The 16,995-nt window shown below is 37.5% G+C and overlaps 1 protein-coding gene across 6 annotated transcripts in view; it reads left to right on the top strand.

Annotated features, from left to right (window-relative positions):
* Positions 1-16,496, top strand: part of ano2b (anoctamin 2b) — a 76,155-nt gene extending 59,659 nt beyond the window's left edge. For 5 of the 6 annotated variants that reach the window (XM_085138748.1, XM_085138749.1, XM_085138750.1 and 2 more), the window contains 2 exons: positions 7,534-7,639; positions 9,777-16,496. In XM_085138748.1, coding sequence (XP_084994874.1) covers positions 7,534-7,639; positions 9,777-10,157 — 487 coding nt within the window. In that variant the 3' untranslated portion in view covers positions 10,158-16,496. The remainder of the gene's footprint in view (positions 1-7,533; positions 7,640-9,776) is intronic. The other variant, XR_014870371.1, reaches the window with a different exon arrangement.
* Positions 16,497-16,995: the final 499 nt, after the last annotated feature.

Consider the following 16,995-nt stretch of genomic DNA (forward strand, 5'->3'; position numbering starts at 1 on the left):
AATGCTTTTTAAGACAGTAAGGAAACTGTTGAAATGGAAAGATATAGAAATACCAGTGAGGAAATGAATGCAGAGGGGGCAGGGGGGAGGTGCATATGGATGGATGGATAAATAGATGGATGGTGTGACAGAAGCTACCCACCAAGGTTTTACATTTTTAATAAAATTTTAAAAACAGCAGTGTGAGGAAGTTGAAGATTCTGCATCAGTGAGCACAGCATGACTGGACATCTCCGCAGTCCTTTTTGTCCTATTGTATCATCAGTGTTGTCGGTGTCATCAAAATTCTGAATGTGAAACAAAGAGTTTTAAGACTATGTCAAGAAAAAGATATTTTCCTTTTCTATTTTCCATCTTTGATGATGTTGTGATGCTGATGTTAGCTGTTTTGTGTAAATTTATATGAAAATAGCAGTAACAGTGTATCTGGTTAAAACTTTAAACAAATAGTTTTTATATTATTATATTTTTTTTAGTGTATAGCTATTTCAAAACTGTTTATTTAAGGAGATGAAATTTGAAGTGTGGGATGTTGAGTAGCCCCTGACGTAGAGTAAAAGTTCACTTTTAAAACAAACAAAAAAATCAGTTTTAAAACACAGATTTGGAGTGGCTGTACCTCCTCTTATATCACATCTTTGACCTTTGACCTCCATGTGTCTGACATCTACTGATATAAGTTGGTTATAATAAAATTATATTTAGCTTGAAAGTGTAGATTTAGAGTGATTTACAGAAAACAAGGAACCTACCATTATAGATAGAAATGTATTGAAAATCATAATCTTAGAGGAAAACTGTTAAAATTGCCATTTAGGTATATACCTGCTTACAGTACTCACTCCTGAGCTGACAGGAAGTTGGCTTTGCTAACAGGCTTATCAGCAGGAAGTCAATTGAGGGTTAAGCGGTTTTGCAATGGATTATCAAATAATTTGTAAGGAGAGGTTTCCTCTCAGCATTAGGAGAAAATATTCTTTATTTTCAGTGCTTGGTTTAGTAATTCAATTCAATTTTATTTATATAGCGCCAAATCACAACAGCAGTCGCCTCAAGGTGCTTTATATTGCACAGTAGATCGTACAATAATTGATACAGAGAAATCCCAACAATCATATGACCCCCTATGAGCAAGCACTTTGGCGACAGTGGGAAGGAAAAACACCTTTTTAACAGGAAGAAACCTCCGGCAGAACCAGGCTCAGGGAGGGGCGGGGCCATCTGCTGCGACCGGTTGGGGTGAGAGAAGGAAGACAGGATAAAAGACATGCTGTGGAAGAGAGACAGAGATTAATAACAGATATGATTCAATGCAGAGAGGTCTATTAACACATAGTGAGTGAGAAAGGTGACTGGAAAGGAAAAACTCAATGCATCATGGGAATCCCCTGGCAGCCTACGTCTATTGCAGCATAACTAAGGGAGGATTCAGGGTCACCTGGTCCAGCCCTAACTATATGCTTTACCAAAAAGGAAAGTTTTAAGGAGTTTTTAGGACATCGTGATAATAATGAATTGCAGTGGTCCAGCCTGGAAGTAATAAATGCATGAACTAGGTTTTCAGCGTCACTCTGAGACAGGATATTTCTAATTTTAGAGATGTTGCGCAAATGGAAGAAAGCAGTCTTACATATTTGTTTAATGTGTGCATTTAAGGACATGTCTTGGTCAAAAATGACTCCAAGGTTCCTCACTGGAGGGTTACTCCACAAGGTTACTGGAGGCCAAGGTAATGCCATCCAGAGTAAGAATCTGGTTAGATACCATATTTCTAAGCTTTTCAGCGCCGAGTACAATAACCTCAGTTTTATTTGAATTAAGAAGCAGAAGGTTGGCGACCATCCAGGTCTTTATGTCTTTAAGACATTCCTGCAGTTTAACTAATTGGTGTGTGTTATCTGGCTTCATGGACAGATAGAGCTGGGTGTCATCTGCATAGCAGTGTAAATGTATGCTATGTCTTCTAATGATGCTGCCTAAGGGAAGCATGTATAGTGTAAACAGAATTGGTCCTAGCACTGAACCCTGTGGAACTCCATAACTAACCTCAGTGTATGAAGAAGACTGGATTTACATGAACAAATTGGAGTCTATTAGATAGATATGATACAAACCACTGCAGTGCAGTACCTGTAATACCTACAGCATGTTCTAATCGCTCTAATACAATATTATGGTCGACATTATCGAATGCTGCACTAAGGTCAAGAAGGACAAGCACAGAGATGAGTCCACTGTCAGAGGCCATAAGAAGATCATTTGTAACCTTCACTAAAGCTGTTTCTGTGCTGTGATGAACTCTGAAACCAGACTGAAACTCTTCAAATAAACCATTCCTCTGCAGATGATCGGTTAGCTGTTTGACAACTACTCTTTCAAGGATTTTTGATATGAAAGGAAGGTTGGAGATTGGCCTATAATTGGCTAAGACTGCTGGGTCTAGAGATGGCTTTTTGAGTAAAGGTTTAACTGCAGCCACCTTGAAGGCCTGTGGTACATAGCCGATTATTAGAGATAGGTTGATCATATATAAGATCGAAGAATTAATCAATGGCAGGACTTCTTTGAGCAGTTTTGTAGGAATGGGGTCTAAAAGACACGTTGATGGTTTGGAGGAAGTAATTATTGAAGTTAACTCAGAAAGGTTTAGTAATAAGTGAATAAGAGTAAATATTCATTAGGAAACATCTGTTAAACCTGTTGACAGCACTAAACATGAGACATTGTGTTTCCAGTATCGACTAATAGTACAACAGTAAGTGATATGACAAAGCTGTGTACTAACACTAACCAGTGCAACCCTGTTAGTCATATTAGCACCAAAAGACAAATTACTTTCAAATTGTCTTTCCTTTTTATAAAACCACATTTATCCTGTGTTGTACTATACATATTAAACAAATATGTTTTAAATACATATAAAAATTAGTAAACATTTCTGTAATCCTGAATATTTGTCACATTTATCATACAGTATCAGCCAAAAGTAATGAATTCCTTTAACCTGCTATCATGTGTAATCCTGTGACTCTGACTTTAACCCTGTTATAATGTAATTTTTAATCAATTAATCATAAATGGTTTGATTAGCGGAGTTGGGTTTAATATATTGCCTCTGTATTAGTTTGCCATTACAGTATATTAATACTGTATTTGAGCAAATATTTGAAAATAAACTGGTATTACAGCAAAAACAAAAATGTCACAAGTGAAATGTTGAACAAGAATTCTAAAGCTGCTTAAACTAATGTCTGTTAAGTCAAGAATTTATGAAACAATAATTTAAAAACTTACTTTTTCAGGTTGGAGAGTACGGGTAATAGGGTTGTGACAAACATAGCACAGTAAAAAAACGTGAAACTTATAGGGAACAGGTCAGGAGAAAGGTACAGTAATCTGTAAAACATAGTGGAACACTGTCATGGACTGGCCTCCCCAGAGCCCAGACCTACAACATTACTGAAGCAGTTTGGGATAATTTTGACAGAACAGAACAAAAGTCAGTCGAAATCCAAAAAGCTTTGGAATGTCATTCAAGAAGCCTCTTAAAGACCGCTACCAACAGACTGCTACTTTTAGCTACTCCCTTATGTATAAGGAGTTACTACAGCTCTGTGTGATTTGGGAGTTTTATTTTGCCAGATGCCCTTCATGAAGACTACTTGAAGAAATTACAAGAAAAATTTCTTAAAGAGTTCAGGCTGTGTTGAAGAACAATGGGTAGCTCTGAACATTTGATTTGATTTTCTGTCAGTTTATTATGTTCTTTGTGACGTAATACCAGACTGATTTGGCTACATCATGGCAACACCGAAGGTGGTCATATAAAATATTGACTTTACATTTTTTATTATTATTATTATTATTATTATTATTATTATTATTATTATTATTTGAATTGTACAACTGTGGTTTTGCCTTATGTTTTGTATTTCCATGCATGTTTGCACATTTAACTGAATCACATTTTCCTAGTGAAAGAGAAAGAGATGGGGACTGGCTCAAGACTTATATTACTGTATGCTGATTGCATTGATCCACATATAGTGTAAAGTTTAATACAGTATATGCTGCCATTTGCCAGCATTAAATAATCCTCCATGTTTTTAGTTTGAAATGAAACGTGACCTCATTGGAAAAACAACATAAAAATTTGTGCCTCCAAAGTCTGCCCTCCTAAAGATTGCATTCAGCTCCATTTTCCTGCCTAGAGCGATCTAGAGACAATAAATAAACTGCACAAGGGTTAAAGGGGTTTGGGGCAAATGTGGGGTGATGCCAAACCTACCAAATAGATCCAATATGAAGCTCATATGTTCGTACAACAAACAGGATGATAGCTAACAGCAACCATGTTGCGTAACACAGGTTTACTGTGTATTTATTTATTTATTTATTTATTTATTTATAGATGGGAATAACCTGACCCTTATCTGGTCTGACCCCTTGGTCCCAGATGAACATGCTCGTCTCACATAGTAACTATAATCTTATTGAGAGGTCTTCTGAAAGAATATTGAGTTAAATGCTTCAGTGCTGCAGAGCTCCACTATTTTAGCCAAACATGGAGCTTTGAGAAAACGCATGAGTGCACACACACAAGAACAGAGAGAAAAATCATCTTTGATAGCACAACTGTATTTGTGATTCCACCTAAGAAGGGTTAAGTGAATTAAACTGACAGAGACTGGTCTTATTTTATTTTTATTTCATTTTTTTTTTTTTTAATATTTCAAGATGAACTAAAACAAAATGTTGCAAAAATATTACTGAGAGACGGAGAGACAGATGACTAGATCAAAGGAAAAAGAAAGGGAAAGAAGACTGACTCTCACGGACAGCATTCCTCACTCATGACTGTATAAGGAGAAGGAGTCAGGCATCATAAGACCACGCTAACACACACACTGGCCCTCCCCTCCCTCTCTGTTATTTCTATACTGTTAGTCAAGTGCTTAGTGAAGCAGCTCATTCAGTCCCTTTAATTTATTTTGACTTCAGAGGAATTTTTTCATGACAGTGTGTGGAATTGAAAGACTTTAGTTGTGCAGTCATTTTAATGTAAAACTTTGATGTGAAACATCCTGTTTGCGTGATGTGTTAAACTGCCCTGCAGTTCGAGCTTCCTGCATTTCTTTTCTGTTATGCTTTTGTTTTGTTTCTTGGGGTTTGCAGTTTTAAATACATCTATGTGAAATATAAGTAATATAGTTTTCAGGTTCAAGCTCTGTCATGATTTGCAGGTTTATTTGAGCCAGTGTTGTTGGGGCTCTTCCAGAACTGATCGAGTTATAAATGCAGGAAAGAAATGACTGACTTTCTGACTTTCATGCTCAAAAGAATATTACAATCTCTGTAATTTCTGTGAAGGCTCTCAGTCATCCAGGTCATTGTAGTCTAAGGAGCTTGGAAAGAAAAGCGTCTGGACTTCTTTGCTTGAAGACGTTTCACCTCTCATCCGAGAAGCTTCTTCAGATCTAAGGGTCAAATGGTGGAGAGTCCCAGAATCTCTGTAATCATGTTTCCATAAATTGCTGTAGAAATGAGAGAGGACCTTTGCACCACACTTGATCCAAGCATAGTGCAGTGTATTTTTTTTTTTTTTTTTTAACAAGCGGTTAAAGTTTGAGTAGTTGATTGAAAATCGTTCTTTGGTTGTGCTTTTCATAACATTTTAAGTCTCCACTAAAGTACATTTTTAAGTACGGAGTAAATGTTGCTTTTTAACCTGATTTTGAGTGTCTCCATGTCTTAAATGTGCACTGATTTGACCTAATGTGAATATGTGACTGCTGTCTATAGCTACAGCTCCAGATAAAGCCAGTCTTTGTCTCCACACTCTTCTGTACATTTAGTGGTTTCGGACGACGCGTTTTCTGCCTAAAGATGTGCTTGAGGTTAACAATAAGAGGGACTGTCTCCTAGTTCTTGGCTTCAAAGGAATGCTCTATGTTGTACTTTGCATCCCACAGAAAAATGCAGCCTCTTTTACAATAGCTGTGAAAACAGAGGCCAAAAGCAGTGTAACATAAAGCCAAGTGTCATTCTCTACATATTTGTAGAAGGTTGGTCGATGGTCAGATTAGTAACCTGCTGCTGAACTCTGGTGAGCTTCAGCGTTTCAGATGTTTACAGGTTAAGGCTGTTCAGTGCTTTTACTGGCATTTTAGTGATATTTCATAACATCTCATAATGCTGCAGGTTGCAAAAGTCTCTCAGCCAGTTCCATAACATGCATAGTAGTATTGTAACTTGGAGTTTCAATACCCACAATTTTACTAAATGTGTTTAGATGGAGGTATTTTAACCCACAGTTATTGCTCATTGCCTTTCTTTTGAAAATGCTTTTTTAAAAATCCTAAAGTAGGATGTAAAGAGGGTGCAACCTTCATTAAGGAGCGAGTGAATTTAAGGAACTTGGAAATCTAAATAACCTTGGCTGTGCTGAAGTTTGATCATCTAGACTGTTAGTTTATGTATGCAGTAGCTCAAATCAGATGCCTGTCCACTTTTATTTTCTTGGGAATTTTTTTTGTCAGTTTCACTTATTTTATTTTAAGAGAGAGTGGGTGGAAAATTGCCAACAAACCACTGAGGTTTTCTCCAACACTCACTCAGCAGGGTCTCTTTGATTTCATAATACTGCTGAATCTCAAACAGTCCAGTTGCAACTTGACATTTGTTTTCTAATCCTCTCTGGTTGCATTTTAGCCAACAGATACAGAAGCAGCAGCAGCTCTGGTTCCTGAATGCACCAGCTGTACCAACTATATTATTCATGACTTTCTTCCAGCAGCAAATAACTCACATTTTTTCTCCAGTGTTAACAAACTGCTTTAAAAAAAAAAGAAAAAAAAAAAGTTAAAGATATAATGAACCAACTGTGCTTTATTTATTTTTTTAACTTCACGTGTTCACTCCTCCTTGAACTGAATTTGGACGACATCTTTCTGTGATGATTAAAACAGACTGACACAATTTCTGTATCACATCTGGTATTGCTGATCCTGTGGGGACCGCAATCGAATTACTCAAGATTTGGGGAACGACAAATCCCCATAATCTCAGTTTGTGCTTTTTAGTATGATTGGTAAGGGTTTGGGTGAGGATAGTAGTAGTTATGGTTAAGTGAAGTTTCCAGGTGAAGTGGTGGTAAAATACCCTGTCTACCTTTCTGTTGTGCACTTGGCTGTTATTCTTAGTCCTTGTTATCTTATTCTGCCTCTGTCCTTATTTGGAGCATGTAGACAGTTTGTACAACATGTGGTTTGAGTTTCCCCATGTTTGTTTTGAAGGTACAATAAAGAGTGTTTACCACAAGGACAACAAATGAAAGGAATCCTGATGAAGTTTATTGCACTTTAAGTTTCTCGACTGAGCCAAGGAGCAATATGTTTTAATTAGGCAAGGTCTCAGCTAGATAAAGATGCTGTAAATCAGTTTAATCTTAGGTTTGCCTCATATTCTCAAACTCTGGACTCGCAGATATTCTTGTCTCCATGGGTGTTTTATTTTTTTATTTTTTTGTTCTAGGTATAAAGACTACAGGGAACCCCCATGGTCTCCAGACGGGTACCAGTTCTCTAAACAGTACTGGTGTGTCCTGGCTGCAAGGCTCGCCTTCGTCATTCTGTTCCAGGTGCAGTTTCAGTGTATTACTCAGTTCCTGTTTTTTTTCTTTTTTAAAATCCTGTCTGCATTTGCAGCGATGCATATAAAAGAAACACATGCCTGTGTGTGTGTGTGTGTGTGTGTGTGGCCAGTCATTCCAAACTGAGTGGATCACACTCTGCTCTCATTATGGTCAGGAAAACAACCAGATGCTTCATGTTTCTCAAATGTCCTTGAACAAGTTGTTAAAGTTTCATTCTTTATTTCCGTTAAGAAATAATCATGACCAGAATTCAGGCACTATACAGTTGCTCTTAAACTTTTGGTTCAATAGTTTTTTTGTGATGTGAATGGAACAGTGAGAAATCATTTTTAGTTTTACCCACCTACGTCCTTTATCCGTGATTGCTGCAATTTCCACTAAAAATCCTACTCCTATAAATAGCTGCATTAGTAAAACTATCTGAAATAGATGTAAAATTGTTGTCCTGAATAAACTCTCATACGGCATCAGAATGTAATCAAACTGTTTGTCAGAGGGGAATTGTAATTTTTACGACCCTTAAGCCTAACAACAGAAAAAACAGCAGTGTTTACAGACTGAAAAGTTCGGGAAATCCTCAACAACTCACTTCAGTATTGCTGTCATTGGTCAGAACTGAGCTTCTCTCACTCATTGGTCCATGTTGGACTCTTTTCAGAATGTGTCACCCAGCACTGACAGCTCAGGTTAACAATAGACTGACGGCCCGCGCAGATAGGAAAAGGTCCACAGTCACTTTGGTATCTGAGTACACACACTACCAGTGTTGGTCAAGTTACTTGAAAAAAGTAATCAGTAACTAATAACTAATTACTTCCCCTCAAAAGTAATCCCGTTACTTTACTGATTACTTATTTTCAAAAGTAATTAGTTTCTTAGTTACTTTTTAAAAACATGATTTACAACCTGAATAGGTGATAAAGCGATAGATCTTTCAGCCCAGTTCTACTTTCTGCCTAAACCATCATATAAAATGAAATCAAATGGAAAAAGTCTCTTTTTAAAATTTGTTTTTATTAGTTTTAATCTTTATGACTTGACTTTATGCATCAAGCAAAAATGTAATTATATGCAACATTCTCTGACTGGAAGAAATTTGTTTAACATTTAAACCTATTTTCTGCACATTCCAGCACATAAAATAGGTTTTTGTGTTTACACTCAGTTTTTCAAATAGATGCAAGTAAAACAGCAGAAAATAAATAAAGTCAAAGACTAGCGGTCCTGTTGCTCTATTTTCACCTGTATAGCAGGAGTGGGGTAGGCGGAGGTTTGCCCTGGTGCAGGTGAGCCGCAACGGTCAGTGGAAGAATCCGCAAGTTTGTCTGTGAATTTCCCATTACGTCGTAGCTACTCGGTGCTTGCTCGGAAATTTAGGGGGTTTTTTGCTGTAAAAAGAAGTTTTCTTCCCACGCAGTGAACAGCGGACGCTAATGTGTTTGTCACTTTTTACGGAATTAAGCTCAAAGTAAGGTCAGTACTTCCACGCTTTAGACGCTGCACGCTCATACTCTCTCCCGCACTCGATATATGCCACAAACGTCGCACTCGCTTACGTCATTGTCATGAGACACTCACAAAAAAAATCCCGGTTTTAGTAACGCAGTGTGCTTACGGGAAAGTAACTATAATCTAATTACCTTTTTTGCAATAGTAATCCCTTACTTTACTCGTTACTTGAAAAAGTAATCGGATTACAGTAATGCATTACTGCCCATCTCTGCTCACTACAGATGAATGCAATCTTCAATCTACTGACGTGTTGCGGTGAAAAATTTACAGACTGTACCTTCTCGTTCTCATCACTTGAACTGGTTTGTCTTTGATTTGACCAAAGACCTCAAAGTTGCACAAACATCAGCTTCTGCATTAAACGGGTCCAAATTGCTATCAGGGATCATCACTGATCAGCTGGTTCTCAGGTATAACCCAGTGGACAATTGTAATAGTGCCAGGATCCATTATTGCAACTTTGGTGTGTTACTCTAGCCGCGTATATATTTTTGACATAATGGCTCAGTGACATCGATATGGTTGATATACAGTATGTCACTGTCACAGATATCATCAATCGCACAATCTTTCTATCACTTATATTTCCACTTTTCTCCTATTCTTCAAGAACCTGGTGATGTTCCTCAGCCTCGTGGTTGCCTGGGTGATTCCTGATGTTCCCAAAACCATCGTAGAGCAGCTCAAAAGGGAAAAGAAGCTCCTGGTCGATGTCTTTTTACAGGAGGAGAAGGAGAAATTACAACTCATCCAGAGCCTGTTTGCCAAGGATGCCACCCTCCAGCCCAGCGGCAACACGCTCCCCCCAGGGCAGGATCTGCCGATCCCGGGTCGCTACAGTACTTTACCATCGGGGCCCACAGCTGGAGAGGACCGAGGAGGAGGAGGGCCAAGGGCAAGATGCAGGGCAGCCAGTTTCAGCCAGTTCAACAGGAATATTGCCTCTTCGCCCATGAAGGAAAACGAGAATTCAAAACACACAGCGGTGTGAGATGAAACACACGTTACGGGGGTGCTTCAGCTGGTTCTATGGATTGTCACTTGGGTGACTCGGTCCATGTATGTCTTTTCTGTGTCTTTTGTGTCCCGGTATGTGTGGTTTACCTTTTGAACAAGTTTCAATTCACTGATATGTGAGTGGTTGACTCTGCAATGTTCACATTGATGGACTAAATGGGTGTGAGCGTGTGTGTGTATGTATGTGTTGTTCCTACTCTCACTGACTGTTTACCTGAAAGAGTTGTCGTTTTTACTTTTTGGTCAAAATAGTGAGGCATACTAGCTTCATAGCGTAGAGAAGCAATAATCATCATGTTAGGTTAAACAACTAAATGTTGCAGGAACCTGGAAGAGACTGAAGATGAAGAGAGGACTATGAACTAATGGGTAGTCTTAATAAGCATTTAACCAACATGATTAAAGTGAAAGACATTGTGGCTCCTCATTAGGGCTGTCAATAGTTTCCTGCTTTATGTGCTTAAGCTATTCATGTATTTTTGTTTACAGAATTTGTAGCAGTTGAAAAATACCACATTTTCTGTACTCTTCTCTTTAGAATTCAGGAATACACTTTGAACCCCTTTTTTCAGAATTCACTAAAATTGCCACTAAAGATTCAGCTGCTGGTCATTGTTTCTCTTTACCTTGCCCTGAGTTTAAAATGATGGAAAAATGCTAATGTGACAAATCATGTCTATGGCACTCATTTCAGTTGAAGCTGTCGTGACGACTGTTGAATGACTTTAATAACTTGTGAATGCAAAGGAAAAGCCATCTCTTTTATAGACTGAGTCAGGTGAAAATGATCACACTGTGTCTTATTGACAGCGAAACAAAAGGCATTAACTGTCCTTTATTATGAAACAGCTGACAGTGTACCTTGACATTCCTTCAGGTAAGTAATCAATCTGAGCCCGTTCTGCTTAAACAGAAGACCTTAACGTGGACCTAACATGCCCATTTAGTGGAAATCTGCATCTTCACACACACACAGATTTCTTTGATTGCGGTTAAATCACGTTTTGGTTTTTTATTAGCTTGTTAGCTAGCTAATATGTAGAATGTTAACCCTAAGGTTCCTGTATTATGAAGGCAGTTTCATTCTCAACAAGTTACATGCAATGGGAACTTATTTTGTAATTTATGCAGCAGACCTAATCTGCTGCGGTGCAGATTATACTCTAGATTAAATATGAACACGTAAGAAATCACTGCCTGCTGACCAATCAGTTCTCTGGAAAATAATACCCCTCTGACTTTGGCAGGAAACTGTTTTACAAAAGTTACTCCTTTGAAAACGAGGCGCCCATTTGTCTTTGTAGACCTAATATCAAATTGGCGTGTACCCTTGAATTCTGTTTTTATATTTATTCTATTTACTCATTCAAATAGCAACATGACTGCAACTGAAATAATGAAAACTGAAATTTTACTTTCAGACCAATAGAGCGGTGATATTGGTAAGCCTGTTAACTTAGCCCATACAATCAGCATTTCTGCTAGCTTTCCTTATTGACTTTAAATATGCCCAATTTTATTAACATGAAAGGTATTCACAGATTTGACTGACCAAAGCAATTCAAGAAGAGACACATTTATACAGCGATTTCCCCCTCTCACAGTCATCCTCTCACTATTGTATTATTCTAATATGATAGTTATGTCTTCCAGATGTTCTGCTGCAGTAGAATTTTCCATGTTTGTGATTGGTCAGATAATGCCAGCACCAACCCTTTCATGTGAATGTGCTCTTAGCCAGATTGATGAACCCTGGGTTAAAATATCCTGACATCCTAGGTACATCAAACTTGCTTTGTAGTAAAGACCCCAGGTCTGTTGGTGTATAGTTAAATGACATACATATTAAAAGAGCTTTTGCATGTTATTCAAAAAATTAAATTCTAAGAAATATAAGCTGTGATCATATTGTAGCTAATGTACATGAAATGGCATAAAACAGCTTCTCAGTAGGCAGTTCCTTTGCAGTCATTGATCGTCTCTTGGAAGTCAATGTTCATCGATGTACCTACTGAAACAGTCCATAGCTATGTAGCCTACAAATGTTAATTTAACAGCTGGTCTCCAAACAAGCCCGCTTGTTGATGGTGTAGAATTTGTGATTTTAGAAAATTTGTCCCTTTAAAACATCCAGTGTCTTGCAAGACCTTAAGCTATTAAGCTACTTTCTTTTATTCAGACAATGTTAATGTGATGTGCATATCATACTGGAGTAAATAAGTTCCCATCATGAAGTAGCGCTCACTCATAACCAAATCTGAGAAGGTTGAATTTGCAAAGCGGTGTTAAAATTAAATGGACAAAGCTACACTGAACACAACATTTTTAAACATCACACATCCATATCAGCATTATTGCTATCTGATATTCCAACAGTTAATACTGTTGTCAGCAAACAATTTGAATGTGCAAAGAATGCAGCTAAGATTAGTTTTTATTTGGATTTCTTCATGTTTAGCGTTTAGGACCCTAATGGATGAGAAGCCAGCTGTTATCCAATAAAAGTGGGTGTCAGTGAGAGAGGCTGGTTACGTGACAGACCTACAAAAGTCATGTGCTCTATAGATGAAAAATGTAAAGGCTATTGTTAGTGGGGTTTTTTGTTTGTTTTATTTATTTTTTTAAAGGGTGAATGCATCATGTACTGTAGTCTGAATACTTTCAGTATTGATGAATCCCCGCAAGACTGCATCTTCTTTTTAAATTCTTGAATTGATGAAGCTTATTAGCTTAGCTTGGTAACTTATTTCAACACCTATGAAATTCAGCTCCTGTACACTTGGTGCTGTGTTCATCCTACATTACAGAAGAAGGTCTGTCATGAGGTATGTTAAATATCTATTTTGTCACAGTAATTGTGATCAGTCTGTGTTTCATAACATGAAATAGACATGGTATTTGCAGTAGGAGTAGATCCGCAAGCTACTATAAACTATTTGTAGGTGTCACGAGATATTAGACTGCTCAATTAACCAAAACTGCTTCAATTCATGCCCTCTTGGAAAAGAAAATGCGGAGAAAGTGTTGTTAATTTTAATCTTCACAGATTTAACAGTGTGGAAGAATCACTCCTGCTGCTAATGTGTATTGCTGGCCAACTGCATATTGTATACTTTTCAAGGATGTGTGATGGGACCGTGAATCTTCACTGGAATGAAAGGGTACTTTCTTGACACTCAATATCTAGTTCTTGTAATAATGTTAATATGCCGACATGCTGTAAACCTTCAGTGCTGTTTCAGAGGCCTTGTAACTGCTCTTTACTTTGCATTTGTCACATCATCTGCCCATCTAATACTCAGACAGACTGTTAACTTTATTTGTATCGACTTTAGGAAGTTGTAATTAAGATCTATTTGTTAAACGACTTTCTGTTGTTCAAAAAATGTTGCTCCTAGTTTAAGATGGTGTACAAAATCCTAAATACAGAATTGTTAGATGGATTGGTTCTTCACATTGTGTGATGTGTACTTTTATCCCATAGTTCTGTTTATTTATTGGTCTTTTTTTGGACCAGGTAGTTTTAGTGTGATTACTTGGTCAAAAGAAAAATACAACATGATGAATATATGAGGCTGTTAGAGCATGGCATTATCAGTAATGTCTTCTGGTAAATCCACATGAACAGACACTGGAATTTATTGACCATTAAAAATCTGATGCATCAAAACTGCAACCGATGAAGAGAATAATCCTCATAAGGGAGTCTCTTCGTGCCTATGTCCAATGAAATACCAAATTAACTTAAAGATGGTTTGCTTCAAAGTACGTCTCATTCTGCCAAACACTGTCATAAAATCTGACGTCTCTTTGGACTCCAGCAAAGGTTGTATTTCTACATTAAATTTATGAAAACCACCTCTTTTGGATTGCTTATACTGCCCTGTATATGTCCATAAACACCTTGATACAAAAGTTGTAGCAACTGTTGTTTTAGGGTTGTTTCTGATTATTTCTGCCACCTGGTGGACAAAAGATGCCCGATACAGCTTTAAAAGTCTATCTTGTATTTTGACCATTGGTTTATGGTGATTTTCTGCAAATGCAAATTGCTGCAGAGAATTTTCCAGTGATGTAATACGTTAAATCTTACTGAGTGAAGTCACTCCTTTGCTGAACCGAAATATGAATTAATGGTTGAGTAGATGCAAAAATAAATACTGCACATTAGTAGCATCTGAGCTTTAACCAGATAAACAGTACTGTTTTGTAATTCAGTTTAATACAGCAGCCAACCAAAACCTGTAAAACGCAGTCTTTGCAATCAAAATTCATACATTATATCCAAAAAGAGGTGAAATAAACCTCATAGGTATATCTAAAAAAATGTATATTATGCATGAAATTAGTACTGATTTCTACCCACATGTTTTTCTACATTCAAATATTTTTTTCAAGGGAACTTTGACAACTTTTTTGCCAGCTTTAGTTGATAGCAGTTGATATCAACTTAAGTTGATATAAGATGTCCTCATGAAGATATGGATTCGTATTAGTTTGTGTGACTTAAAGTTTATGTTGCTAACTGATAATTGAATATCTGAATGGGCAGCCAAGATACTTTCTACAACATAACTGTAAGAGAAAAGAGATGATGTGACACTTTGTAATATGTTTACTCTCTGACAGTATCCAGCTGCAAGTGTGAGCAAGTTGCAGCTGCTCTTCCTTCTATCACTGGACATGTGGTTACTGTTCATACTTTATCTGCTACAGCTGTTCATTCTATAGCGCTGTTGCATAGTGAGTCATTTCAACTTGTGATGCATCTGTGAAAGATGCGTTGTCTTCACCAGCCATCACAACAGCCATGTCCACACTGTTTCATCATTTAGATCAAACAGTCCTAATCATAACAAACATAAAAACAATCATTGCTAGTTGTGTCATCCAAAGTCTGAAATTTTAGTCCTAGATTTGTCTTGGCAGAGCTCTTTGGGAGAGGCAGTCAATCTCTGTTTTGATTGACTTTTAAATGCTGTGACACGAACGGGTGCCTAACCGCGCAGCTGCAGCTGACGGTGCACAGACTCTTACCATAGTCACAACAAGCAGTGCATGATACTGTATCATACAACAGCACTACTCCATTGGTTAGGTGAAATGCAAATGGTATTGCAATGCAAGGTAAATATATTGTTCTTGCATTTTTAAGAATTTAGGTACCAAGATGGTTCGCAATGTTAGAGTGACACTATCCGAGGCTAATGGGTTTTGCCTCTCCCTGTGTGATGGGCTGTTGTCACAACAAACAAAGTGGAAAGTAATCAGATGACAGCTGTGTGAACAGTGTTGACAGACAGTACTGTGATGCAGAAAATGAAAGGTTATATGCAGGCTGTTCTCAGGTGTGTAGATGCCAGCCTGCAGAGACGGAAGGCTACTGGTGCTAGCACTACTAATGTTAGCCACACATGTATACGGTGCAAGGTTCCATACATTTCAGTGTCATTTAAAGCTTATTAACCAAGACTTTGACAGTCCCATATATCTTATATATATACACCCCTAGTACGTATATACACCCCTAGTATTTGTATTGCCAATGTTTATTACAAATATCATTAACTGGATTTGATTTTTCTCATGATTAATCAACTACAAATTAGTCGCCAACAACATTCGTAGTAGTCACTCTAAAAATAAGAAACTACACCCGTAGATGATATTTAACAAAATGTGTAAATATGTTAAATTATGGCCTCATCAATAAGGATTATGCTTTGAATACTTCTTTAAAGTAAAATTTTTCAGTCTGATGCTAGTGCAAGGTAAGAGCACACAGAATGTACTACAGTAAAGTAGTAATGTACTACATGTAAAAAAGTTGTCTCTTTTGTGTAAGATATTTTAAGTGTTGTCAGAATACTGATCAGATACAATAATACACACGTTTAACTGACTTATTAATTACAATATGTTGTTATTTGCATTGAGTAACTGACTATATAATAATCTGGCCCAACCCTGCAAACATGATTGCAACACAAGGCACAGAAATCCGACATCAACACCAAGTAATATGTACTACTGTTTGCGGCATTGCGCTTTCAAGTGTGTTGCAATGAAACACTATGAAAACATAGTTTTCCTTTTTGTAGTGTGATGCCAAATAGCTATGTTGTTGTTGGATGCCTAAGGAAAGCTAAACTTCACCACAGAAAAATGAGCTTGTGGTTACATCAGACGACTGATGCTGGAAATGAACATGCATGGGCACAAGTCTAGCAACCTCTTTTCTCTGCCAACTTGTCCCCAAAGCCAAAATGTGTGCCCTACCATGTGCTGTGCAACCAGTCCACCGGAAACACAAGAGCTAAACGAAGTTAACCTTTGTTCACCATTTGTCAGCTGATTGAAACAGAAGAGAGCAACAACTCACAGAAATATGTGAATTATTCATGACCTCTTAATTAATCATGTGGTGGTAAGTGATGTGTTAAAATTACATAGCTACAACAAAGAAACAATGCCACTGGATGGTTAATTGGTAGCTGTGTTCTTGTGGGAACATAGTTTCCCTTGTGCTTAGAAACTGACAAAAACAGTCTGGCTTAAAGCGGTAGTTACTTATTGAATATAAGACTCTTACTTTGGAGACGGGTTCAACTCCCTTGTTGGACCATTACTTTAAAACACGAGGTTTTTATGTTTATTTTCAGCTATTGTGTGGTTAGGTGTACACCTAAAATGCTGGCTTCCAGTGGCATTCTGTTTTATAAATCTAAACGGCCATATCTTCTTGTGTAAGAGTGCAGTTAATTCTGCTTTGCTTGCTAAGCAGAAAGACAATTAGCAACGCTAACTAGCAC

Source organism: Neolamprologus multifasciatus, chromosome 17 (genome assembly GCF_963576455.1).
Source record: "Neolamprologus multifasciatus chromosome 17, fNeoMul1.2, whole genome shotgun sequence".
Lineage (NCBI taxonomy): Eukaryota > Metazoa > Chordata > Actinopteri > Cichliformes > Cichlidae > Neolamprologus > Neolamprologus multifasciatus.